Source organism: Poromitra crassiceps (assembly GCF_964638095.1).
Source record: "Poromitra crassiceps genome assembly, chromosome: 29".
In the NCBI taxonomy this organism is placed as follows: Eukaryota; Metazoa; Chordata; class Actinopteri; order Beryciformes; family Melamphaidae; genus Poromitra; species Poromitra crassiceps.
Window position 1 is genome coordinate 2,672,728 of NC_139641.1, and position 27,878 is coordinate 2,700,605.

General features: G+C 43.0%; 1 protein-coding gene across 2 annotated transcripts; it reads right to left on the bottom strand.

Moving 5' to 3' along the window:
* Nucleotides 1-24: 24 nt before the first annotated feature.
* ppox (protoporphyrinogen oxidase) lies at nucleotides 25-26,674 on the bottom strand. Of its 2 annotated transcripts, XM_083662779.1 has the most exons (13): nucleotides 26,536-26,674; nucleotides 25,020-25,108; nucleotides 23,612-23,746; nucleotides 20,661-20,776; nucleotides 19,711-19,843; nucleotides 15,369-15,513; nucleotides 9,941-10,134; nucleotides 9,474-9,534; nucleotides 7,508-7,626; nucleotides 4,966-5,079; nucleotides 3,741-3,890; nucleotides 638-680; nucleotides 25-441 (listed from the first exon to the last, which is right to left on the bottom strand). In XM_083662779.1, exons 2-13 carry the CDS (start codon nucleotides 25,101-25,103, stop codon nucleotides 305-307), a joined length of 1,431 nt encoding a protein of 476 aa, XP_083518905.1. In that variant the 5' UTR covers nucleotides 25,104-25,108; nucleotides 26,536-26,674; the 3' UTR covers nucleotides 25-304. The 2 variants fall into 2 exon arrangements, with proteins under 2 accessions (XP_083518905.1, XP_083518906.1); XM_083662780.1 differs by lacking the exon at nucleotides 26,536-26,674 and having other exon boundaries at nucleotides 25,020-25,143.
* Between the last annotated feature and the right edge of the window lie 1,204 nt (nucleotides 26,675-27,878).

Sequence of the window (27,878 nt, forward strand, 5' to 3'; positions counted from 1 at the left end):
TGTCCCTGTCAGTCTGTTTAATTTACACATCTTTTATATCTTTATTAGTTTTGATTCAGTGTGTTATAAGCAATTAGCACACACTGTAAATTATTAAATAATAAGTTAGTAGCAATAGCAACTACAGTTTCAATAGAAACAATAATGCTGTCACCTCTCCCAGGCAACACACAGCCACAGCAACCACATTACATTCAAACATATGACTGGATCAACATTTTTTTCTGCTCAGAGAGTCACTGCTGTGCTGAGGTGGAACACTTCGTTTGTCAGTCACAATCTCAGCTCTGATTGGTCAGCTCCATCACACTCCAGTTCCCAGAAGCCCCTTGACAGCAGTTTGTCCACTGAAGATGACATCATTCACAGATACGCCGTCATAAGAGGAGCCAACCAGAGACAGGGGGAGGAGATTATTTCTGATGTAGCCGTGTATGGACTCTAGACACACACACACACACACAAAAACAATATTTAACTTGAGAAACTACCATAACTTTATAACTATTGTTATAAAATTGTGGTGTCATGTTGTTTTTTAATGATGTGTTATTTTGAAATGTGATACTTTTATGAAATTCCTAATAAATTCAATTAAATTCACTAAGTTATAGTGTAAATGTTAAACCTAACTCACCTAGTCGTTGCCAGTGTCTCACATGGTACTGAGGTATACAGTCCTGGCAAGAGAAAAGTGGAGTCACTTCTCTGATCCAACATATTTACATACTTAGAATGTTAGTTTGCAGCCTTTGTTTTATTCAGGACAGGTCCAAATATTTGTTTCCCCTTAGCTGGCGCCACAATCTGTATAACAGCCTATGGGGGGTCAATGGTACCATTTAGCGTACACAAAGGAAGAGGCAGACATGATCCCTGCACAAATAGCTACGGAGCGAAAAACTGGACAATTCAACTGGTTGTTGATCATTATTGACTCTGTTCAATAATGATCTATGGTTCTCTCTAAGACGTCTCTCAAGTGAACTATTTGGAATGACTCAGCATTTATGCGGTTCCCTGTCCCACGGGAGAGCACTCCTTGGGAGAGAGAACATTGTCTTGTGTCTTATGAGAAGACCAAGGTTGAACTTCTGTGAGCTAATGGAATTTTACACCAGCCACCGGAAGGGGGCTGGAAGTTCTGTATAAGTGGGCAGAGATGCTTTGAATCTGGCCACAATACTTTGAGATTTGATCTGTACAGATGGAACTTTTTCATGGAATAAATCCTCTTTTATTCATTTTCAACGAGCAACTGATTTATTGATGAATCAACAAAGCATTTTATTTATTTTCCATTACTACAGACCTTGCAGTCACAAGCTCGCTTCTCTAACCATTGGGCCTGCAACAACAACAACAATGCGACTGATTGTACGTGACACGTTTCCAAAGATGAGTCAGATACATACTGTAGCTATGTTTTGACATTGTAATGAAAACTAAACTGAGGCAGGAGGACAGCTACATATTCTCTATTTGTTTAAAAAAAAAAAAAAAATCTCGTAACGGGACAAGCCCCGTCTTTTATTGTCACACGAACACCACAACACATGCATGCGGCCACAACACACTCATGCTGACGGTGGCCGGTGAAAAGTGTCCTCTGCATTTAACCCATCCAGGCATGTCCTTTCCTCCGGGGGGCAGGCCAGGAGCAGTGGTCGCTTTCTCGTACAGCGCCCGGGGACCAACTTCGGATGTTGTCGTCACTGGTCGGATGATGATGACGATCTGATCTTCTGCATGTTTTTAGTGGGGGGTTATATACGGAGGAACCCCCTGGGGGAGCACGGGGAGAACATGCAAACTCCACACAGAGAGAAAGGCCCTTACGATGAGATACCCCACCTGGGCAGTAGTTCAACAGCTGTCGCTACGACAACCGCAGAGCAGACGCATCACGAAGGTCCGTTGCCAGTTAGATAGATAGATAGATAGATAGAGTACTTTATTCATCCCCGTAGGGAAATTCTGGCGTTACAGCAGCAGTAGCAACTGCTACAGGGTCACTCGTTAAACCGTAACACCTAGACCTGCACACGATATGAGGAAGATCCTTTGATATGCAATAACATTGTTAAATATTGCAATGACAATAGGCAGGGCTGCCGTCAGCCTTCCTTGTGCCCGGGACAAGATGATCTTCACAAGTGGGCTCCTCCACTCTGGAGTTCTCCATGGTGCTGAACCTGTCTTCAGTCATTTTGGCCACTAATCAGCCATTTCTGCCCATTTCCTGTCGGCCCTAATTACCTAATTTAAAAATGATGGGCTGTTAGCTCACCCACAGGGCTGCTCTTTACACTTCCTGAAAGATTCAGCTCAATCATCATGTAAAATGTCATCACTTCATAGACATTTGTATGACATTTCTGAGTATCAATTCTTGAGTGATGGCCAGAAATATCTTTTGTGAGGTCAAAGTGACCTTGACCTTTGATCACCGAATTGTAATCAGTTCATCCTTGAGTCCAAGTGGACGTTTGTGCCAAATTTGAAGAAATTCCCTTCAGGCGTTCCTGAGATATCGCATTCACATTAATGGGACAGATGGACGGACAACCCGAAAACATAATGCTTCCGGCCATCATGGCCGGAAGCATTATGTTTTCGGGACCTGGCTGTCGCCAGCAGAGGCATATAAGAGTTAAGGCCCTTGACTAGTTGTTCAGGGGAAGTCTCGAAGGTTCTATGGTTCTCAAAGTGGAATCCAGGAACCCCAGGGGTCCCCAGCAAAAAGGAGAATCATTTATTTTCACTATAATTCCATCCATAAGTAACACAATGACATAATGTATGACTATTTGTGTCATGGGTTTCATACACTTTCTGTAATAAAACATCTAAAAGCAAAAATCTTATCAGATGGGGGATCCTGGGACAAAATCTTATCAGATGGGGTTCTGTGGTCTGATTTGTGTCAGTTTAGGGTTCTTGATGTGAAAAGGTTTGAGAACCATTGGCGTATGGCAACGTGTATTCATCACAGCTCAAAGTTCAACCTAGTTGACCTTTGGGCGCACAGCGAGCTCGCTGAGTGGCTCCATGCAGCCAAAAGCCCGTGTGGTTTCAGAGCGCATTTACATTCATCTAAGGACTGGCAATAATATGTCCAAAAGTCATACTTTTGTCAAGACTTTGGAAACACATGTAGAGTTAAAGGAACACGCCAGCATTTTGGGAGATTGGCCTATTTGCCATATTCCCGATAGTGAGACGAGAAGATAGATGCCCTTCTATCTAACATACAGCTACATTTTAGCTGTATGTAAACTCAGGTTTTTAGTATCTGATTGTATATCTCTGCATACTTGCACTTTGCATTGTGTTTACATTTTAAATATGTATTAGTTGCATTATGTTATTTTTTTTTACCCCTATCAGGACTCTAAGCCTGTATCATCTGGCAGGGGGACTAACAATGGAAATCAGTCTTGTGACTGCAATTGTCGTGCATTTACATTTTTTTTTAATGTTCATTAATGTACACCTGTCCCCTATCGAACAAATAAATAAATTGAATTGAATTCTCTTCTCTGTCTCTATCTGAAAAATAGCGGGCGACAGTATCCGCCGGCCACCTCCCTGCAGCACTTACTTTACTTTATTGTTGATTTAGACAGGACAATGCACATTAATGCATGGCTACAGTGAAGATTTCAGCTAAAAAGACGGTGTAAATGATGCATTTTTCAAGTCAACTTGGCATCTGGGCTTGTGGAGACTTTTGATACCTTTTGCAGAGCCACTCTGCTCCAGCTCGGTGCCATGGTCACTCCCAGGTGGCGGCGTACTGCCTCAGTAGCTGTTGCTAGGAGACGGTCCTCAGTTACTTCCTCCGGGGCCCCAAAGACTTCCTGGAACCAGGCTCCACCCATCATCACCTAGGAGACCAGGGTGAGGCACTACATTTCATATTGTTTGTTCAATCATAAAGACATTGTGTTTGGGGGACATGTTAGAGCATGGCTGGCCAAACGTGGTCCCTTTGTTTTGGCCCACCATGGATTTGACAAAAAAGCTAGAGTGAATATACTTATACCATAAAGCTAGAGTGAATATACTTATACCATAAAGCTAGAGTGAATATACTTATACCATAAAGCTAGAGTGAATATACTTATACCATAAAGCTAGAGTGAATATACTTATACCATAAAGCTAGAGTGAATATACTTATACCATAAAGCTAGAGTGAATATACTTATACCATAAAGCTAGAGTGAATATACTTATACCATAAAGCTAGAAGACCTAAGGAATCTATTAGTACCAATCAACGCATTGTCGGGAACGGGGCTAAACAACGCTCCAAAGTTAGGCAAAATTTTGGACAGGGAAAAACTGGCTTGGCCATTTTCAACAGATAAAAGAGTAGTGTTTTAATTATTTTGAAAACGTATTGTAGATTTAGAATGTAAATGAAGATAGAATACATTTTCAACATTTATCTTTGGCCCACTGCCCTCCACCCAGATCCATTTTTGGCCCTTCATAGGACAGAATCTGGGCACTTCTGTGATAGAGAAATGGTATCAAAATCTCTCCTTTCAGTACAAAACTTAAAGAAGTGTCATAAGGAAATGTAGTGTAAGCTCAGTGAGTACATATAGTACATATTTTCTATGTATTTTATTGCAATTACTGAGGATTGTAGGCTACTTGTATGTGTGTGAAAAAACGACTCATTGCGCCTATATTATTGGCCGCGCAGTCAGGTCGTTTTAAGGCACTGGTTACCTGCTATTGGCTATGTACTTTAGGCTTAATTGACTAACGGCAGCTGCCGTTAATGTACTGTCATCAGCCCTTGTCCCCATATATACCTGTTATGTCTTCCCTCATGCCATTTGCCTGATGAAGACCCCTGTGTGGGTGGAAAGCTTGCAGTAGCTGTTGAATTAAATATATTGGAGTTGCTCCAGTGTGCGGGTATTTCTATTTTTTTTGTTTGTGTACCGTCAGTCTAGTAGACTCTCCATTAGGTCTGTTGTGTTGAGGGAAGGGGACCGAGTCATAGACCACCCCGAGTACACCTCGATCTTCTGATGAGGGGATCAGGTGACCAAAACCCTAGGGACACCAACATATCAACATATGAAAACACACACATTTAAATTATTTATTTATGTCCACATAGATACAGAGTACAAAGGACATAAACACTAGTAATGCAATCAGATGTTGGGAGTTGGTCAGATACAAGAGTGCCTAATTGGCGACCACAATAATGCATACAAAGAAGATATAATACCGCACAGGGTGATGACAAAGGCACACACACACACACACACACACACACACACACACACACACACACACACACACACACACACACACACACACACACACACGTTGTTGTAATAACATCATTATTGTAACTTACTTAGGTCACAATATTATCAGGATAGTCACTATTGTCACATCATCAAGTAAATGACATGATCCTATACATGCAGTCATAAAACCTGAGCACTACACAGTTCAGACCACAGTGATTTCCATGACTTTTACCTGACTCTTGATCAATTCTCAAATTGACCATCATAACGTTCTACTAGAAAATATTTGTGTTGAAATGTTGTGACATTTCTTTGAAGTCTGTATATCCCTGTAACTTTGAAGGTGGAAGCAGCATACTGACTTCCTGGTTGAACCTTGTGAACTGAGGTCAAAGGTCAAAGACATGTTTTGACTTGGCTAAAAGTGATTGGGTGATATACTGTGGTTATTACCGGTACACCTTATTTGATCAATATTCACCTGCTATATAGTGGATACATTTCTGTTGAGTCAATAAAAATGGTTGTAAATTATATCATCAACTTGACATGCCTCACTGACCTCATTCTGTAACAAGCTATCATACTTGATGTTCTGGAGATTCCTTTTAGTTTTTCCACTTCCTCTCTTCACCCAGTTCACTTCCTTTACCTCACTACTTTCTCTAGCTTGACTCCTCACTAATGAGTTATTTTGTTCACCTGTTGGTTCCCTCACTGATTGTCCCCATTCATTTCACCTGAGTTCCCTCCCTCCTATTTAAGTCTGCACTCTGCACGGTACCGGTAAGATAAACTATGTTTTACTCTTATTAGTTTTTAGATCCTTATTATTTCTTATCCTATATCCTTAATTCTTGGTTTGTATATTGTAGTTTAGATAGACAACTTTAAACCCTTAGTTTACATGGGCTAAATCTGATTGTTTCCTAATCCTAGGTTTTTGTGTCTGCCAGCATTTAAAGGGCAGCTCCTGTGTTTTCCTCCTGTGTTTCCTCATTGCCCAAATATTGTTTGCTGGACCAATAAATACTTTCAACTGGACCCAAACCTGTTTAAACACTCATTATCTATCTGCATCCTGACCGATGCCCCATGGTGACAAGTCAAAGTGAATCCTGAGAACCAAACCCTCCATTACACTTGACATATACAGAATACAAACACATCTGGCGGGACGGATAGACCAGGAAGTGAAATGAAACGGTTTACGGCAGCTGCCTGCCTTCAACCGTTTCGCTCTGCCTAGCAACAGACCATAAACAAGGAGAACGCCATGCAGGGGCTTGCTACTCTCGCAAACATCTCTCGTTATATTCTAACAGTTTGTTTGGAAGTCATTTTGTAATTTTGTGGTTATGGCCGAAGTGGCTGCCGCAAACCGTTTCATTTCACTTCCTGATCTGCCCCGGCAGCAGACAGACTAATCGTCAAGACAACACTGGCCCATTCACTCTGGGTTAAAGCGAGACTACTCTGCGTTGGTCTCGTCTACTATTAGAGGTAAGATGTGATGCATCGATATTAAATTTATACTGTTTAATAACAATCGAAAATCTTGCTCGTAGCTGCTTTAAACTAGAAAAAATTAAGTTCTCACTAAAAGGTGCTGTTGGAAAATGTACTGACATATGGGAACTTTTTCTTTCATATTTAAATAGCCTTCAGAGGCTTCCAGCCGAGCAGCAGGTGTAACTCACCTTCCTTTATTGTTTTGTTTTTTGGTTATGGTTTATTTTCCCTTTCCTTACCCCCCCTCCTAAACCCCCCCCCCCCCCCCCCCCCCCCCATTTAATTCCTGTGTGTGTGTGTGTGTGTGTGTGTGTGTGTGTGTGTGTGTGTGTGTGTGTGGGAGGGAGGGGTGGGGGGTTACATGTTAGTCTGTGTGTGGGGTAGCTGGGCAGGGGGATTATAAAGTGCTCCATTAGATGTTAAATGGCTGTTAGATGCCATACAACACATGTTTTCAACCTGCTCACAGTTCATATTTTACCGATAGTAAATCTTAAATGCAACTATTTAAAGCAAATATCAAACACAATTTTTACGCAGCCCTGGTCCCGTCCTGAAAACAGAAAGCTGGGGCTCAAAAGGATAGGGTTTTGATCCTCATGTGTATGTACCTAACCCTAAAGGATAGCTCTTTCAACCCCTATATACACAATTGAAACACAGGCAGTGTTTTTTGTTTTGTGTGTCCTGTCTGTCGTAGTTCTCACCGTTACAGGCAGGATGGAACCCTCGTACTCCAGGTTGACCACGGCAACCGTTACCGTGGAGATGCCCCGTAGCTGTTGGATGAGGGGCTGAAAGGACGAGGGCAGGGCCGAGGAGAGCGCTGGGGGCCAAGATGGAACACAATTCAATTCATATACTACACCTGTTTTCATTTGCTCATTTGGCAGAGAAGTAATAAAAATAGAGTCCGCACACTGGCAGCTGCTCCCAAATATTTATTTGACCACAAAAAAGTGATGTTTCGGGCAAAGCCCTTCCTCAGATATACAAATATTTGGGAGCAGCTGCCAGTGTGCGGACTCTATTTTTATTACTTATTTTCACTTCGGTCCTGCACCTGGTTTTAACCCCTCACTAGATGTGCGTGCCTTTTTTGTACTTTTTAACTCATTTGGCCTCGACCATTTCAATGTCCCGGACAAATGGGAGAAATTCGAAACCCCCGGGGTTGACTTTGTATGCCTCTCTCTGCTGTTCCCAGACATGAAGGTAGGAGAGTAGGATGACAGAGATGTGTGGATAGTTAGGAGAAACCTTCAGCCAGCTCCTCACAGCGACGTCTGTTCACCTCGCTTTACCACAGGTAACTGTGAACATTGTGTGGCGTAACTTACTTGGTTCTCCGGGTTCTCCTCCACCTCCTCTGACTTTTAGGAACGGGAATCCAGATAAGGGTGTGTAACAGGGTGGCTAGCTTCCTAGTAGAGCAGCACCACCTAGGCTGTGACTGACAGCTGCAGCACTATGTCAACGACGTGGCCGCGCTACCGTAATGAATGATGCTGATAGGAGGAGGGAGGACATGTGTCGTGGAAATCTTTATCTTTATCTTTATTGTTTATTTGAGCAGGGACAGTACACAATAAATATATTGCACCAGAAATAGCTAAAAGCTCATTTGCATCTGTAGTCCCTGGGCGTACAGAGTCCTGTGTGCACACCAGACTTTGTGACCGGAGAGATTTAAATGCGTCGGACTTAAACTGATTTTACCAGTAAAAGACTGGCAATTACCGGAAACTCTTGAGTAGAAAAAGTATTCTACTCTCGTAACTCTACTCTCGTAACGGGACAAGCCCGTCTTTTATTGTCACACGAACACCACAATACATGCATGCGGCCACAACGTGTCCGTGTGGGTTTTCTCCGGGTGCTCCGGTTTCCTCCCACCATCAAAGAAAGACATGTATGTTAGGGTTAATACTCCTGTCAGTGCCCCTGGCCAAGGTACTGGCAAAAAGAACTGGAGTTGGTCCCCGGGCGCTGCACTGCGGCTGCCCACTGCTCCTAGTTCTAGGAAGGTTCCTAGTAGAGGATGGGTCAAATGCAGAGGATGAATTTCCCCAAGGGGATAAATAAAGGATAACTTAACTTAACTTAACACTCATGCTGACGGTGGCTGGTGAAAAGTGTCCTCTGCATTTAACCCATCCAGGCATGTCCTTTCCTCCGGGGGGCAGGCCAGGAGCAGTGGTCGCTTTCTCGTACAGCGCCCGGGGACCAACTTCGGATGTTGTCGTCACTGGTCGGATGACGATGACGATCTGATCTTCTGCATGTTTTTAGTGGGGGGGTTATATACGGAGGAACCCCCTGGGGGAGCACGGGGAGAACATGCAAACTCCACACAGAGAGAAAGGCCCTTACGACGAGATACCCCACCTGGGCAGTAGGCACTGAAGATATGGGGGGGAACACAACCACAGCGCCCACAGTGTCCCAGGCGAGAATCGAACTCAGGACCCTCTGACTGTGAGGCGACAGCTCTACCACTGAGCCACCGTGCCCCCCCTATTCACCCCCCTCCCTTCCCTTCATATTTATTCTTCTACTTTTTTGTGCTACAAATTACATTGATTTGAAATTTTGGTGTACGACGTTTTTATAACCACTGTAAGTTCAGATGAAAGGGGCGGATGTGGTCCTTAGCTTCAGTCCAGTATTTACCTTTAGCTGGCAGAGCTGAGATGATGTGGTCAGCTGATATGATTCCATCCTCCAAGTGGATCTACAAACACAGAAACACACACACACGCGCACGCACGCACATACATACACATACACAGACACACACACACATTTTAATACCTTCATTTGTGTGTCAGTGTGTGTGCGCGCGTGCGTGCGTGCGTGCGTGTGTGTGATTCGATTAAATCTTACGTGATAAGATCATGCATTTTAGCAGCGCGCGCACCGCTCTCTTCAATGAGGAAGTGGAAATCCAGACCTTGTAGAAAAGTGTCGACTTTTGGGGTTTTGGGTTGAAACTAATGTCTCCTACTTTCTGAGGCACACAATTACTCACATAAGACCCTACATTTAATAGTTAGAAGGTTTTTGTGGATTTTGGTTTCCAGGGACTTTAAATTAGTGGGGAAAAAAGTGTAGTGTGTGTTCAGTGTGTACTCACTAACCTGCCAGCCTGAGGCACAGGGAGAGAGCTGTGTGATGTTGGCATGTCTATGAAGTTCCACCCTCTCGTTCTGTGCTAGGTAATGAGTGATGGCCTCTGGGAGGGACTCCAGGCCCCTGCGTAGGGACCACTGAGCCCAGGACTCTGTACTGGATCTCTGGGCCAGACGACCGGGGCGGACCACAGGACTCGGACCTGCAGGATTTCAGGCACACAACTACTGTATCGACACATAACTGCAGTAACACAACGATGAAGGCTGCGTTTCCCAACAAAGAAGCTTCTTAAGGAGTTAAGAAGGGAGTTAAGAAGGCTCCAAAGAAGTGTTTCCCAAACGCCTTCTTAACAGCCTTCTTAACACATCGCTAAAGAAGGCTCTTAAGAAGGGTTCTGTGAAAGGTGCTATATAAATCCACAACATTCTTATTATAAAAGGAATCCATTCTGATTAGAGGAATATAGCCTAAAACATTTAAAACACAAGTAACCATATTACATACAGGGGAGATTTTCAAGTGTTCCCCAACTTTAAACACTAAAGGGTGCATGAAAGAAAGGAAAAAGGGAAAAACACAAGAGGAACAGTGGACACAAGTATCTCCTTTTGCCTGACGCGGCTGGATCTGCCAGTGTTTCGTCATTAAGAAGGTGTTAAGAATGCCCCAGACCCTTCTTACAAAACCTTCTTAACGAAAGATCATCTTAGGCTAAGAAGCAATCGGGAAACGCGTTTGCTTCTTACGGGAGCCTTAAGGAGGGTCTAAGAAGCTTCTTAGCGCTAAGAAGCTTTTGGGAAACGCAGCCAAAGTCTGTACGTGTTCCTAGTAGCTGTGTGTAAAGAGTACGGGACGGTACTTCTAATCTTGGGGACGTTACCCTAGCCTACCCCTACCCCTACCCCTACCCCTACCCCTACCCCTACCCCTACCCCTAGCCTACTGGCTCAAAGAAATGTTGACTTCTACTATATTAAGCTATTTCTGTGCCAAATTTGGCACTTTTATCACAAAATGAACAATAGCCGCACTAATAGGCCTATAATGTACACACATTACATGTACACATGTACAAAACATTGGCTATTGAACAATCAAACATGCATCCATACTCCAGGATAGCATTTTTTGTTGTTTGTCATTGTTCGTCTGCTTTGTAGGGCATGTGCTTTTGTCTGTGCTTTTGTCCGTGCTTTACAGTAAACCAGGGGCTGCATAATTGTGCTTATATGCTTTTGTCTGTTTTTATGTGCTTATGTGCTGTTGCTCTGGCATGTATTGTATCTATGCTAATGTCATCTTGCATGTTCTTTTTATATGTGCTCATGCATGTTCTTTTTATATGCTATTAATCTGCTTGTGCTTTTCTTCTTTTATATGCTTTTGTCTACTTATGTCTTCTGTATTATCGCATGTGTTTGTTAATGTTTCACATATAACATCAACCTGCCAGGGACTGCAGATGAAAATTAGCCTGTATGGCTAAATCTGGCACATTTACATGATGGACTCACGTGCTCATGTTGATTAATGTGCATTGTCCCTTTTCTTAAATAAATAAATAAACAAACAAACAAACATAATATAATGAAGTGACCAATTACTTTGTAAAAGTCCATATCATTTTGAATGACTATTTTTATTTGCTTCTCAGGCTTACTAGGATCTATATTATGTCTGGTATTGCATGTGGGTCCAATGGGATATGAAATGTTGACAAACCGCTGGTCGCACATTTTGAAAAATGTCTGCCACGGCCACCAGGGGGCATATTTGTGATGGCCCAATATCCAGTTTTGTTCAGAGTATATCTATAAACACATCTGCAACATGTGGTGGTTGTATCACAAAATGAACGATTGGTCTCATATGTTGAGCTACGGCTGGTGGCCATTTTGGAAAATGGTCATAAAAATGCTCATCTGCAATGCCCCAATATCCAGATGTCTTCTATATATATTAAGCTATTTCTGTGCCAAATTTGGCACTTTCATCACAAAATGAATAGACACACTAATAAGCCTACAATGTACACACATAATATAATGAAGGAGAAGAAAAGCCAGCACTCTCAAAAATGTCCTTTTGTTGATTTAATTGAAGCAGATGGCAATTCAATTCAATTAAATCAATTAAATTAACAAAAGGACATTTTTGAGAGTGCTGGCTTTTCTTCTCCTTCATAGACCATTTTGAGCCGTGCACCCACCAACTGTTTTTTGTGAGTGTGCTTGCTTTTCCCCTTTTTCACACATAATATAATGAAATGACCAATTACTAGGGGTGTCACGATACACTAATTTCCCGATACGATACGATACATGATATTGGGTTCACGATAACGATACGATACGATATTTTAACAATATTCTTTTTAACAAAAGTAAATAATTTTTATGTATTTATTTATCATTTATTTAACCATGTGAGTCCCATTGAAATCGAAACCACTTTTCAAGGGAGCCCTGGGAAAATACTGGAAAATCTTTCATTTGAAATACACAAAATACAAAACAAATGCTGTTTTTGGAAATTGTTATTATAATAACTATAAAACAACATGGAAGATAATGCTTCTCTTGCAATAGAATGTGTCACACTGTCACAAACTAAATGTTTGTTGCATGGTGAAAGAAAAATAAAGTATACAATCTATTTCTTAAATAACTCATGCTCAATGGTCCCTAAACTTATGTAATCTTATGTACCCCTTGAGCTGTTTTGCCATGCCAGTAGTAGTCTACCCCCTCACTCATGCATGTTGATTCTGCTAAATTTGTTCTATTATTATTCAGGAGCAAAAAAAAAAAAAAAAAAAAACATTTTTTTTTAACTCATTGAGTGCCATGGACGTCTTTCGACGTCCAATTAAATAGTGACGTAGAGTGCCACGGACGTCTTTCGACGTCCAATGCGTTTTTTGACGGTGGGACGTCGATCAAAGCCTTCCGCATCTCCTGTACAACTATTATAGCTATTGGAGGTCTATAACCTATTTTACAGAACCCTTAGGTGGCGACAGTGCTCTCCAGGTTAACAGAAAGGCAGAGAAAAACAGAGAATAAGTCTTTGGGGAAACGGAAATCGCATCGCATCCGTATGCATCGATATGCATGAAGCGTTTTAACGTTAGATGTGCCTACAGCAGCAGCAGCCAATCTGCTCCCACAATTGAGCTGCTCCATGTCCGCTGCAACAGCCAATTCGCATGATCAGCCGTGGATTTGTTATTATTCTCAACTGGAAGCATAGGAGCCGGTGACAAACACACGCGGAAGCTGTAAAAAAGCTGGATGTCGCGCACATAGACGGTCGCGCACCCTTCACAGTGCAGAGCAAACTCAGCAGAGAGCCACCTCCCATAAGGAGGAGTGTGCAGTTGAGGAGTGGGAGGGGGGGGGGGGGGCACGCAGAGCAGCACACAACACACAACACCCAGACAGACCCAGGCAGCAGGACATTAGCTTCAGAGTCAGTGATGTGTTTGAAATGTTTAATTTCACAAAAGGGCCAATATCTCAGCTTCTAGAAAAAAAAGGCTCTTTTTTGTTAAATCAAGCTATCTTCTCCGGCTGATAACTAAAGAACGGAAAATGATATCAATAAACCTGTTTTTGCTGATGATAGAAAAGAGTCTCATCGTTCTTTTTGCGTGTTCATTGTTTACATAGTAATATCACACAATATTCTGTGGGCCTCGAGAAATCACTGAAAAAAGCTCTGAAACTCTGGCACAGGGAGCGTCCGTTCTCCAAAAGTGGCTGGCACTCAATGAGTTAACAATATAATTTTTTTCTGACGATACGCATATTGTGACGTTTCGATATCGTGGTATATCGTGCGATGAAATATCGTGACACCCCTACCAATTACTTTGTAAAAGTCCATATAATTTTGAATTCATATTTTTATTCGGTTATCAGGCTTACTAGGATCTATATTATGTCTGGTATTGCATGTGGGTCCAATGGGATAGGAAATGTTGACAAATCTATGATGGCCATTTTGGAAAATGTCTGAAATGGCCGCCAGGTGGCAAATTTCGCATATTCAGTTTTGTTCAGAATATATCTATGAACACATCTGCAAAATGTGGTGCTTGTATCCCAAAATGAACAATTGGTCTCATATGTTGAGCTATGCCGCCTCACTAAAAAGTGTTCATTGGGAATGGAAAATGTCTCCACCAATTGGGAGAAAGAGGCAAAGGAATTATCAATAAAAAGATGGTCAAACAATATCAGCCCTTTTCTGTGCCAGACCTGAAATGCACCATCAAGAATAGAAGGGACAAAAAGATGATTGGCAGCAGTAGGTTAATGAGCCCCGGTTGTCGTTCGGGGGGGGGGGGGTATTTTTGCCATCCCTAGTATATCACAATATGGTTTGTATAAGCAAAGAATTTTTTTTAATCCAATTATCACAATTACCTGGCGATATGATGCCACTGAATAGACAAAAAACGATAGTACTGGATTATCGCCCAGCCCTACAGCTGCTACTCATTTCGTCCAGCCACCCCGCAGCAGAAGCGGCACATTAGAACCGGCAGCGGAGCGGCCAGGCCAAACGAGCAACAGCTGCAGACATTCTGACTACTCTAACCTTAACCTGGAACTAAATAGCACACAAGGAATCTCAATCTAATGAATCTACAGCCTAGTCTGCCATGTCCTGACCTAATCTAATCTAATCTTAGCCTGAAAACACTATAACGGCCAAGGCTAATCTACAGCCTAGCCTAAACTATTCTGACCTACCGGCGTCCCTCGGCCATTGAAGGAGAGCCCCGGCACCGCCCAGCCTGGCCCCCACTCCCACACCCACAACGATATGAGAGTGGAGGCCGGGCCGAGACACACCGAAAAGCCGTGTAATGTAAATTAAATGTAATGTAATTGAGCTGGTGTTTACCAGTGTTGGGCAAGTTACTTTCAAAATGTAATAGACTACATATTACTAGTTACTTTCATTTGAAAGTAATACGTTACTTTACAATATTACTTTCTGTGTAGAGTAACTTGTTACTTATTACACTACTTTTGCATGACTTTCACTAAAACAACAGCAGCAGCAGAATGACATCGCTGCCCCGGAACCATCCCGAAAAATAATGTCAACCGCCTTGAAGTCAGTGTAAACAATCCAAAATTCTAAATGTTATTCTTTTCCTTTGTTGTTGTCATCTATAGTGGTTATTTGCATAAAAACACACAGTTTGATTAGGAAATGATTGGATCTTTATTTAAATATGTGGTTTGATTTAAAAAAAATTAACTCAATTTGTAACTTGAGTTACTTGACAAAGTAACTGGTATAATATTACTGAAATCCTTTAAGTAATACGTTATATTACTAAGTTACTGCTAAAAGTAATATATTACATGTAATATGTTACTTTTGTAATGAGTTACCCCCAACACTGGTGTTTACCTGAGCCCAGCAGCATGCCCAGCACCACAGAACCTCTGCGCTGCTCTGCATTGTAGAGAGGAGGAAAACAGGAGCGCACACTCAACTTCCTGCAGTCGCCTGCAAACACACCACGACACAAACTGTCTATGGCGATGTCTGCTAGCTAGAGAGAGAGAGAGAGAGAGAGAGAGAGAAAACACAAAACCATCATTATTGACAGTGCTGCAGTCCTCTAGGTGCAATGACGGTGAGTGTGATATTGTGATTATACAATGGTTACCAACAAAATAAAAGATATACCGGTAATCAACATGTATTCATATTGTGATGCAATTTGCTCTCAAAATATAATAAAAAAGCTTTTTGCTAGAGTTATCTCCATTTCTCTGGAAATACAGACTGGGGTCTGACTAATAACTGGAAAACAGTCACATCAATAGACTCCTGTGTAATGAAACCTAGTTTACTACTCCGGCAAGTAGCCCGGCCCCGACCCTTAGTAACAAGAGACAATTTTGAGTCCCGTTGAGTCAGAGCCAGCCAACTCGAGCTAATGCTTTCTAGAAATCGTGATTTCCCAAACTGAATAAAAATACCACACATATATAAACACAAAACTGCTTTGCTAGCTCAATCCTCTTGTAACTAAGATATCTGCTGAAAGAAGGAAATTTCCCATTCACAGATTTAAGACACTTCTTAACATGCAGTGGAATCCGTATTATAACCTGCTCCTAGCCGGTTGGCCTGCATGTTAAACAACAATTAGCCGGCCTACGCGCACTCCCACGAGTCCGTATCTTATTCACCTCGGTCCCCGGTGTAACATCCGCATAATAGGAAACGCGGGGTTCCTTTGCCTTTCCGACATGCTGCCACTCCGAACGTTAACTTCCATCATTCGGACTGGCGGTCGTTCACCTTAGAAGCCGCAATGCCGACCTTAGGTTTAGGCGTGGGGTGGGAGAGGTTAGGTTTTGGGTTAGGGTCTGGGGGAGGTTAGGTTTAGGCATAGGGGGAGCTTAGCTTTGGCGTGGGGGTTGGGAGAGGTTAGTGAAAAACGGGGAATATAGACCCCCTTTCGGAGTGCCGATATTTCGGAGTGGCAGAACGTCGGAGTGGCAGCACGTCGGAGTGGCAGCATGTAACCAGGAAACGCTGCTGCTGTTAAACACTGGCAGCTCATAATCCCGATCATGTCTGAGTGGGCGGGTGGTGGCACTTCACGTTCACTAGTTTATTAATTAATGAATCGTTCGGGCAATCGCTTATATCAACGAATTAAACGAGCAAACTCACGGTTTCCTCAAGTGCTGCAAACGGCTTTGAATTGTTTGGTAGAGCTAGGGATCCCAACGTGCTTCAGCTATGCAGGCAGGTCCGGTGCATCACACCGAGGAGAGGAGACAGCTTACTGCTGCGCTGCTGATCCATGTCAGAAAGTGAGACATAGGCCTAGCCTAACTTTTGTGGGGAGAAATACATTGAAAACTAGTCAGACATGACTTGAATGCCACTTGTAAAACAAATCACCCACAGTGATTGACGACGGTCCGACCACTATTTTGACTGGGCGGCTTTATGTAGCCTAACAAAGGCGGAAGCGCTCATTTTTGGCACATTGCCACCGCTCGTGGTCGGAATGGACTCCGTTGAAACGGCATGTTTTTGAATGGAGTTTGGTTAAAGATTCGCTGACGACGACTCACACGACATGACAACTAGGGAATAACGTGCATGCTCCCGCACCCCCCCCCCCCCCCCCCGCCCACTGGCAGAGAGAATACTGACCATTTCCAGCTGTTTCTAAACAAAGACCCCTCATGTTTAAAAAGGTAAAACCGGAAAATATCCTGCTCTGGCTAGCCAGAGATGATCCAGACTTCATGTTTAAAAGCCACTTTAGCTACTACATCTGCAAATTTCACATTGTATTTGTAAGCTAGTAGCATCGTGTCACCGACTCACAGGGTGGAAGATGCCAGAGCATTAATAACATCAAGCAGGCTGAACTACCCTGATGAAAAAGTACTACTGAATCACTACACAAAACCTATTTGTGTAGTAGTGGCTATGTAGTGACATGTAGGAATGGTGCACGACGCGACACACCAGTAGAGTTCTGTAGCAAAACGGTAGTGTTTTCAGTAGTAATCAAGCAGAGAATTTTGCTACTTGGTGTAAAGCTGTGTTCACACCGAGATATTTATTTTTCTCTCTGTCGCTCGATTCAACCCTTTGGAATCGCTCTGTCGCTGTGTTTAAATCGCTCGTCAACAGGCACAATAATTGACGGACATCTGGGGGCTATAACGTTACGCAATGTCATGATGTTTGTCCACTACGAGCCACCGTAGTTGTTTACAAGCTAAGGCTATCAGCGTGCTCCTAACGCGAGCTCTATACCGGTAGTACAGACTTCACTTCATGTCAGCTGTCAGCCTGTCAATCAGCTGTCAATGCGGTTTGTTGCCACACAATAAACCAGCGGTTTGTTCCAAGCCAGTGTGATCCTTGACTCGCTCTCACACGGCAGCCAATCAATCACTTCTCCTGTCAGTTAGATTAGTAATCCGCGTTGTTGTGAACCCACACATCGAGCTCCAGAACCCCCAGCTTCCCCGGCCCGGCCACATCTCCTCTCTGAGAGCCAGGTGAATCTCTCCCTCGCGCCGCTGCACAAAAAGGCATTTTTCTTGGCTTTCTGGGAGAGACGGTGAAAACGACCTACATTCAAGTGTCGATAACTAAAGAACGGAAAAGTAGAGGCTCTCTTCTTTCTTTTGAGATATTCGGTGTTTACATAGTCACAGAAGAAAATATTCTGTGGGTCCCGGCCGGAAGATCAGTGAAAATGGTCAGAAACCCCTGGCGGGGAATGAGTTAATACCGCACAAGGCTATAGAGAGCCGCAGGAACGAGTCTGGAAATCATCGATGCTAACACTCCTGGTTCTTCACTGTTTTCACCTATGGGACTTTTGAATGGGTTTTTGGCGCGATGCTTCTAATCTGTCTCTGGGCAACGCAAGATTAATCAAACGCGAACCAGTGTTTAGTAATATCATCTTCACACATGAGGACCACTTTTATGAGTTTTGAAGCTTTTACGTGCCGTTAAAAGGGTGGCTAGCTAGCAAACGGCTAAATGAGACCACACTGTTGAGTCGATGGGGATATATACGTCAATAACGTCATCACTTCAAAGGACGAACACGGAAATTCTCTTTCCCTCACCTGGTTCAGCCCGTTCAGCCCGAGGTAATCAGTGCACACATCCAACAACACTCCAGGTTGAGTGCTGATGTGACGGGGAAGCCTATGCGACAGTGTGTAGTTCTGGATTAGCTTAGCTCGAGCTTTTTACTTCTAGGGCTCGCATTTACGCTTCAAAACTCATGAAAGTGGTCCTCATGTGTGAAGATTATCCGGCTGAACACTGGTTCGCGTTTGATTAATCTTGCGTTGCCCAGAGACCTTATTTGAAGCATCGCGGCAAAAACCCATTCAAAAATCCCATAGACAGAAACTAGGGATGTCCGATATTATCGGCCTACCGATATTATCGGCCGATATTAGCATAAAAAAATCGATATCGGTATCGGTTTTCATGCCGATATTTTTTTTTTTTTTTTAATACAGGGGGAGTCTCACTGAGAGCAATGCTCTCTTTTTCAGGAGTGCCCTGTTCACATTCACACACACATTCATACCTGGAAGCTGACCAGTACAACCACAGTCTGATCTGTTGGCCACTGAGCAGCTCCACTGGAGCAGTTGGGGTTAAGGGCCTTGCTCAAGGGCACCTCAGTGGTGGTAATGAGGGAGGGGCAAGCGCTGCCTTTTCACTTTCCCCACCCAGATTTATCCTGCCGGTCCCGGGGATTGAACCGATGACCTTCTGGTCACAAGCTCGCTTCTCTAACACTTACAACTTTAACACAACATGCATATTATATATTAAACTCTTCAGCTACATTAAGCTACATTATGTAACTTGTTACGTGAAATTTTGGTGAAAAAAAAGCCCGCTTATATCGGTATCGGTTGATATCGGTATCGGAAATTAAGAGTTGGACATTATCGGATATCGGATATCGGTAAAAAAGCCAATATCGAACATCCCTAACAGAAACAGTGAAGAACCAGGAAGTCCGGGACTTCCGCGTTCTGACTGGCAGGTCTAGGGAAAAGGGGCCATAGCTAGGGGACAGGAATGTCGTAGGGAGTCGGGGTTGGAGGGGTATGTAGGGAGTCGGGGTTCGAGGGGTATGTAGGGGGTTGGGGGTTTGGCTTCTGATCTGACTCACAAAATGTGCATATTATCGTAGCAGAGACGATATTTACTCTCCTCCTCTCACCTCCTTCCCCAGCCTCCTGGAGACGAACGAGTGGACCGACTCGTCCTCCTTGTCTCCTGTCTTCACCAGCATCTCCATGGCGACGCTCAGCAGGAGGGGACGAGAGAAGGGAGGCAGTGTGGTGAGAAGACCACTGGAGAAAAAGAGATAGAAGAAGAGAGGGACACACAGAGATCCAGACTGTCAGAGCCAGACTGTCAGAGATGACTACGAGCCAAACTCTAAGGCTGGCTTTACACATGGAAACTCTCATGCAACTTAGTCTGGTTGAAACTGAGGTGAAACTAAGTTGCAAAACTATCCGCTTTGTGAAACTATTTTCATGCAGCAGCCAATCAAAACGCTGATAAGTAGGCTATTAGTGCACTGATGGCTCTCTCCGGGAGAAAGAAAGTAGCCGGCCAGTGGCAGAAGAAAACCTGATACATGTTGCTGCATGAGATTATGTTTTTAATTCAAAATACATTTAAAATGTCAAGCTGCATGAAATTGAAAATGATGATTCATGCAATTTGCAACCAACCTGCAACTAGTTGCCTGAAAGTGTCACCGTGTAAAGCCAGGCCTAAGGTTGGGGATCACACAGGAGAATTATTGGGCTGATGAACACAACCACCACAACAACAACAACAACAACAACAACAGATCCAGGTGACCCCACTATAAAGACGCAAAAGGCTTTTTGGAACTTTCTGAAGCCATCATGAATGCACAGCACTTATGTTTACAACCTTTTTATCACTCAAATTCCATAAATACTGTAACTAATCCACGTATCTAATCTAATCTAACTATCTACGTTTAGCTGTCACATATTGACAATCCTACTATTTTCCCAAACAAATTAAAAAAGGAAAGAAAAAGGTCACTGTGTCCAAAATGTAGATCAAGATGTGAAACATATTTCAGGCTGTGTCTTCAGTTGTCCAGTATCTTCTAAACAGTCTTACCTTATCCCCGAAGGCATCTTGTGAAGTTGACCGTTAACATATAAATATCTGTTCTTGGAAGCTACATGACTGTAGGTGATTGGTAGAACTTCACTCTCAAGACCCAGGTCCTCCACCTGGACAGAGACAGTCAGACAGAAGTGTTAGAGGATAGACAGCCACGTTTTGAGTGGAACTGAGTGGGAGCCAGTTTAATAATGCTGCTTTGTCAGGTTCTAAGCCCGCATCCGCCATATTTTCCTAATTTGCCAACCCAGACCACCTGCAGGGCGGGCCAGCCCGCGGGACCCAGTGGGTTTTGGGTAGCCCGCGCATCACTACTGCATGTTCAGTGTTACACAGTACAGGACAGGCTATTCTTTTATTTTGAAGACTATAAACGGAAGTAGTTGTGTTCAGTGCGTATATATAAATATATAATAAATATATATAATAAACCTGGCGCCTGGAGAGTCTCGCTGAGAGCAATTCTGTCTTTTTCACGAGCGCGATTGTTTGGATGGCGAGAGATGATGGCCATTTCTCGTGCTTCTGCGTTGGAAAGCACCTTCAGCAGCTAGTTGTTTACCTATGTCGTTACCACAGTAACCCATGCAGATAGGCTGGTTGAGTCTGGACACACAGATGCGACTTGAACACTGGCCCAAATCAGATTTTTGGGGGATTTGCGGACACTTTCCCAAATCAGATTTGGGAAAGCAATCAAAATAATGACTTGAGAAACAAATCGGATTTGCCTGCAGTCTGAACGGGGCCTATAATGATTCAACCATTCCTATAGAAACTGCACGTAACGTTTCTATGATGATTCAACCATTCCTATCCACCTTATTTCTAGCTGCCATGATGCCTGATGGGTGCTTCTTCAGCTTCCGGTGTAATAGACTGTTTTACAGTCTATGGTTTTTTAACTTGACAAAAAAAACGTCTATGAGGATTTTACAGCAGAGCCATTCTGCTCTACAGCCGTGTCGTTCGGGTGCTGGGATAACGTAATGCATTGTGGGTAGTCGGCTACTGTGGCTAATGCTAGCGGCTAGCGTAATAGTTACTTTACATGGCAGTAAAACGCCACTGAATGACCAAATTGATTTAACTTTTAACCATTTCGAGTAACACTGTTTCCATACGGACCCCCAGCGTTGGTTAGTTGTTTATAACGTGACTATATTTATAACTTTTATAACGTACTCCAGTTTCCGGTTTATAATTCGGGTCTGCAGCCGAGTATAACAAAGGAAATGGCAAGCTGCAACAATAAGTCACGTTAAACCGGACCTTGTTCCCACAATTATTTTTTACAGTGAGGCATTCAAAAATAAGGTGGATAAGAGCTGCACATAACGGGCCCTATTCTCCCACAGGCCTTCGGCACTAAAACGGGCCTTAACCGCAAAAAAACGTGCCTTGCGCCTGTTTTGGGACGATATCAATATGGCTTTACGCTGCCAAATGCGCTTTAGGCCGAATGGGCGTGGCGCAGTCCCAGAATGGGCCAAAGTGGGCGTGTCGGCCTTACATCTCGGCGTACTGATATCTTGGCACCTGCCTTAAATTTAGCGCTTTGCGCCTTTAAAAACCAGGCCTATTCAGTGCGCCAGTGCTCTTCTGCTGCCTCTCCCCTGTCACCCTTCTCTGTCTCTCTCTGAAACCAGGCCTATTCAGTGCGCCAGTGCTCTGCCTCTTCTCTGTCACCCTTCTCTCTCTCTCTCTGACTCCCTAGCTTAGACAGGCACAACACACTTCCCATATAGGAAAAATAAATTGTAAGTTGTCTGGCCTGTCCCAGCATGCATTGTGCTTCTCCATTTCGCTACTAAATAGCAACCAAATGAGGCGAAATAGATATAAAAGGTCGATCTAAATTACCGTAATGTGTAATGGTAACACAACCTGCAATTGTACACATTTCAATATTGGACCAAATGAAACATCGAAATGAATACACCACCCTATGTGAAACATATATGTCCTCCTGGGCCTATATATATCTCTTGTCGTTTTAACGTGATTTAGATAAGTGACAGCGGAACGCGCTGCGGAACGCTTTCTACTGTCATGTGCTATACTGTGATGTCCGCTCCAATAACTTGGCCCAACCTCACATTTAGTTTTACAATAAAAACACATTTATGCAATGACTTTACATAATGTAGGGTATATTTATGTGCATCATTCTACCTGCAGCAGGGGAGAGAAAACGATATCGTTCTGGACAAACTTTCACCAATATAGAATTAATCTCATCATATAGGGATAGGCTATATTTTTCTAGCTGATGCATTTAGAACATTCTTTTCACTTTGATCTTGCTATAGTGTAGCGTATTTACATGCTTGCAGTATTTAAACTGCAGAATAATAGCCTATAATGCAGACAGACAGACTGGATGAAGGGCTTTCGTCTGGTTTTGCGGGATCACTGGAATTGGAGCTAAAAAGGCAAGCGTGGGATTCGTTTATTGCAGTTATCCAATGAGCATGACGGTGCATAATTTTACGCTTAAAAGGCGTGGTTGTAATGGTTGAGGCTGCGTCTAGCGCCAGCACGACGATATCAAGTGCGCTGGTCCACGCCCACTGATTTGCGCTGCGCCAGGCGCTCGGCCTAGAAACAGCGCCGATGCAACGATAGGGACCAACATTTCTATGGCCATTCAATAATTTATATAACAGCACCGTTTGCAATGTTTCTATATCAAATTCAGTAATAGTAAAAATTTCAGAGAGAGAAAGAGAGGTTCAAATAATTTCTACAGCCTAATACAAATACGCTTTCTAGAAGAAAAAAAAGTAATTACAAATGGACTGAAACATACTTTGCTATTAATATGAGGTCTGCAATCACTTCAAATGAATTTGCATGAAGAATCAAACTTTCCAAACATCCTTGGGGTATCTATCTTCCCTCACGCAAGTTTCCAAACACACATATTGGTATAAATAACCCACCATATTCAACGTGTTGGAACCAACCGCTCCAGCAGGTCGGATCGCTCGGGGGCCATGTTCAAACACTGCCCCATCTGACCTCCTGGTGGACCTCAACCACCCTCCATACCGACCGCTGGACTCCAATAGAATGACCTGGAGAGAAGGGTGGTGGGGCACACACACACACACACACACGGGTCGATTTCCGGTTTTGCCGTTCCCGTGTACGAGCTTAAACCGGTTTGATTTCATGCCAACCAGCTGAACCGACAATGTATTTATCTAAAATCTTCCAATCCCATTCCTACCTAACGCTGGCTAAGCTAACTGAGACTAAGATTTTCATCTAAAAAAAGTAATTAACAGTCACTCACAATGTTGGTTGAGGCTATGGTCCATTGATGGAAGCCTTTGCAGTATATAGTGGCATTAATGTGACATTAGTAATGTCACATAATGCAACACTGTTTGGATGTCACCTGCAATTACCACTCATTGCCATAGGTGTCACCCAAGAGAACAAAGCTGACATCACTTTAAACTCAGAAATAAAATAAAATAAAAAAGATCTCAAGTGACCCAAATCATCTTCGGTTGTATTAAATTGTGTCTGGTGTAAAAAACTTCAGGCCACCCTATTTGAATTCCAGGCGACCCCACTTAGGGCCGCGACCCCAAGGTTGGGAACCGCTGGTCTAACGTGTGCAGTAGCTGTACTCAAACTAACAGCCAATCTCCCATTCCGAAAACTTTTGTAATATATATATACCGTATATATATATATATATATATATATATATATATATATGTGTGTGTGTGTGTGTGTGTGTGTGTGTGTGTGTGTGTGTGTGTGTGTGTGTGTGTAGGTGTGTCTAACCAAGATGATGAAATACCAACAGCTAGAACAGACCATTTCACAGCAGGTGTAAACTTCTAGTTTTCATATTTGGTAGCCTGGGTCATGTCCATAAGCTGGTTGTGAGAGGCCTTCAGATGGCTGCATGGTCTCCCAAAGAGAAGGGCCAAGCAGTTAGCGAGGTGTTGGTCAATATCTACTATTATCAGCAGCCGCTCAATATTGAGGAGGCGCTGCTTTTTGTACCCATGAAGTGAATACTGACCGCTATCTTGCATTACAGTATAACTATATATCAACCTGCCATGTTATCATCCTGTGTGTTTCTTATGTGTATGCATTATTGTGGTTGCCGTCTGGGCACTCATGTAACTGACTGACTCCCAGCATTTGACTGCACTATTACTGTTTATGTCCTTTGCATACTTGTATTTATGTGGACATAAATAAATATTTCAAATGTGTGTGTGTGTAGGTGTGTGTGTGTGTGTGTGTGTGTGTGTGTGTGTGTGTGTGTGTGTGTGTGTGTGTGTGTGTGTGCGTGCACGTGTGTGTGTGTCTGTGTGTTACCTTGGTAACCTGGGAGCTCTTCGAGAGGTAATAAGATGCTACCAAACCCCCAATCCCTCCTCCTAGAACCACTACGGTCTTCATTCACTCTGTGTGCACACACACACACACACACACACACACACACACACACACACAATGTGTCAAGGTGGGTCTGTATAGGATCTGTAGCTGCTGTGTGTCAGGGTGGGTCTGTGTGAGGCCCGCTGTCTGATGATGATAAGGGACAACAGTTTGTTTATCACACGGTGTGGGAGCAGCCTGCTCTCTGCCTTCAGTTGGCTTATTGTGCCCCTTGCTTTCATCCAGACCAGCCCCATATATTTCTTCTTTTCATTTACTTGTTAGACGTCTGACCAACCAATGTAAAGTGATGAATATGACTGACTGGGATATATTGTTAGAGTAGGCAGTACTGGCCCTGTTAACCATTCCACTGAAAGGCTAGCCTCGATGTGAGACTCAGCCTCTTTTGGCATAGCAAGCCATATATGCACTATTCTGGCTCCATTCACAAAGGCCCTACCTTTTCGTATATGTAATCACAATAAAACAGCACACCTTACACAACATGAATAGTAGAACTATTCATGTTCTGAAATATTGCGTAGTTTCCAATTCCAAGCCATTTTTGTCATGCCAGAGCATGTAATTTATGTTCTCCGGATGTTTCCACCAATAGACACAGCAGAGTTTGCCCACTGGGAAGAGGATCAAAGAACAACGGCCATTTTCAATGGAAAAGACAGGCGGAAGAACAGAATGATTACAATCAGGCACGGTGTTGGAAACGACACAATATTTAAGAACACAAATTGCCCGGGTTCGACGGACAACAACCTTGTAGCCTGTGTAAAGGAAGTACTGTTTTATTGTGATTGCTGCATGTAAGTAGGGCCATTTTGAATGGAGCCTGCAGCCATATCGGGGTGCTCCTTTGAGACTATGATTGAGTGTTCAACGAGTGATTAGACCTAGTAGTCTAATTCTGAGGCTACTGAAAGGCTTTAGTTTTGTCAACACACTAGAGCTGCACAATAACCAATGTATTTATGAATGTCCCTAAACACTCTGTATGAATTCTATTACATGCCACTCACGTTGCTTTTTCTAAGAGTTTCTCTAGAGTTTAAAAACGTTCAAAATTGTTGGTTGAGTTGGCAGCTGGGGGATGTTATGATTTGCTCATTTTGAATAAAACGCATGTTGTATTCTACTTGTAATTTCATTTCTTGGCCAGGTATTCTGCACATTCAGCAAGATGTCTGGGTCTGAATGAAACACATGTCCCTGTAAGAAAACGTTACAGCCTATCTACAATATGTGAGGAAGGAGTCTATTATTGAGGAGGGCATAATCCACAAAGAATAGATTGGTAATACATGTGCCATTAATTAAGCATCAATTACAAATGTTATATCTGTGCTGAGTTACCGTCTGATTCGCAGAAATAACGTAATGCTAGTTCATCTAAATCAAGCGAGCGACTGATTAGCAAAGTTTTTTGTCATCTTACCTTTCTAGCGAGATGAATCTACTCTGGAGACTGGACGACCTCCTCCATCCGCCTGCCCGTGAAGCTGCGTGTAGTTTGTACAACTTATTAGCTAGCTACTCTTCTGCTCTGACAGCCACAGCGGCTGCTGCTTCTTCTTCTTCCTCTATTTATTAATCTTGTTGTTATTAAATAGCTTCTTCTTCTTCTTCTTCTTCTTCTTCTTCTTCTTCTTCTTCTTCTTCTTCTTCTTCTTCTTCTTCTTCTTCTTCTTCTTCTTCTTCTTCGGTTTTTAACGGCAGCTTGTATCCATAATGTCGCACTACTGCCATCTACTGGCGCACCTCCTACAATGTATGATTCTCCTCATCAGTCCAGGGGTGTGTTCAATCTGCGAAACGGTGTGCACCGTGTGCTACGTTTTCGGGGTCGAATGTCTCCTCGAAACGGACGGTGCTCAAAACAGGCTTTGAGCGTTGTCTTTTGTTTGGTGGGCGTATCAGAGGTGTTACGCAATCAGCAGCTACGTCTATATAAACTCTGCCGTTTAAAGAGGCAGTGTAAAGTGGATCCAACAAATAGGTGCAACGCTTGCATCACACAACAGGGTGTTCAACTTAGTACAGAGATGGGCAGTATTTGAAATACATGTATTTAAAATACGTATTTCAAATACATTTGTGTATTTTGTCATTTGTATTTGGCTGGACCGAGAAAAATAAGATGTAATTTGTATCAAAATACTTTCAAACCCTGTATTTTGTGTATTTTAAATACATAAAATACTTTTTTCTCTAATGTTATGTCATTTTATTCTCAAATTGACACATTCTTACCATTGACGCAGGTTTAAACTGTGGAGAAACAAAATTTGACATGTCACTTCTACTCTCTACCTCTGATTGGCTTACCCTCAGAACAAACTCAACCACAAATCAGAGGCAGAGTAGGGTGGGTCTTGAGTCAGACTTCACATCACTTCTTCATCTAAACTAGTATGAAGCCTTGTATTGGTGGAAATTCCCCCAGAGATAAATTACTAATATAAATTGATGATTAGATATTGCATGCACTGGCCTATCTGCAAATGAAACGGTTTACTGCATACCGGTATTCAAACCAGTGTATCATATTAGAAAGACACAACTAATTATCTTCTTAATTAAAATTGGCAAAGTGGGTGGCAGTGTGTGTGGTGGCAGTGTGCGTCACGATTGTGATGTCATCAGTGATGTCACTTGAGCAATTGTGATGTCATCAGTGATGTCACTCGATCAAGTGTGATGTCATCAGTGATGTCACTCGAGCAACTGATTGCCCAACTGTGATGTCACTCAGGCAGTTGTGATGTCATCAGTGATGTC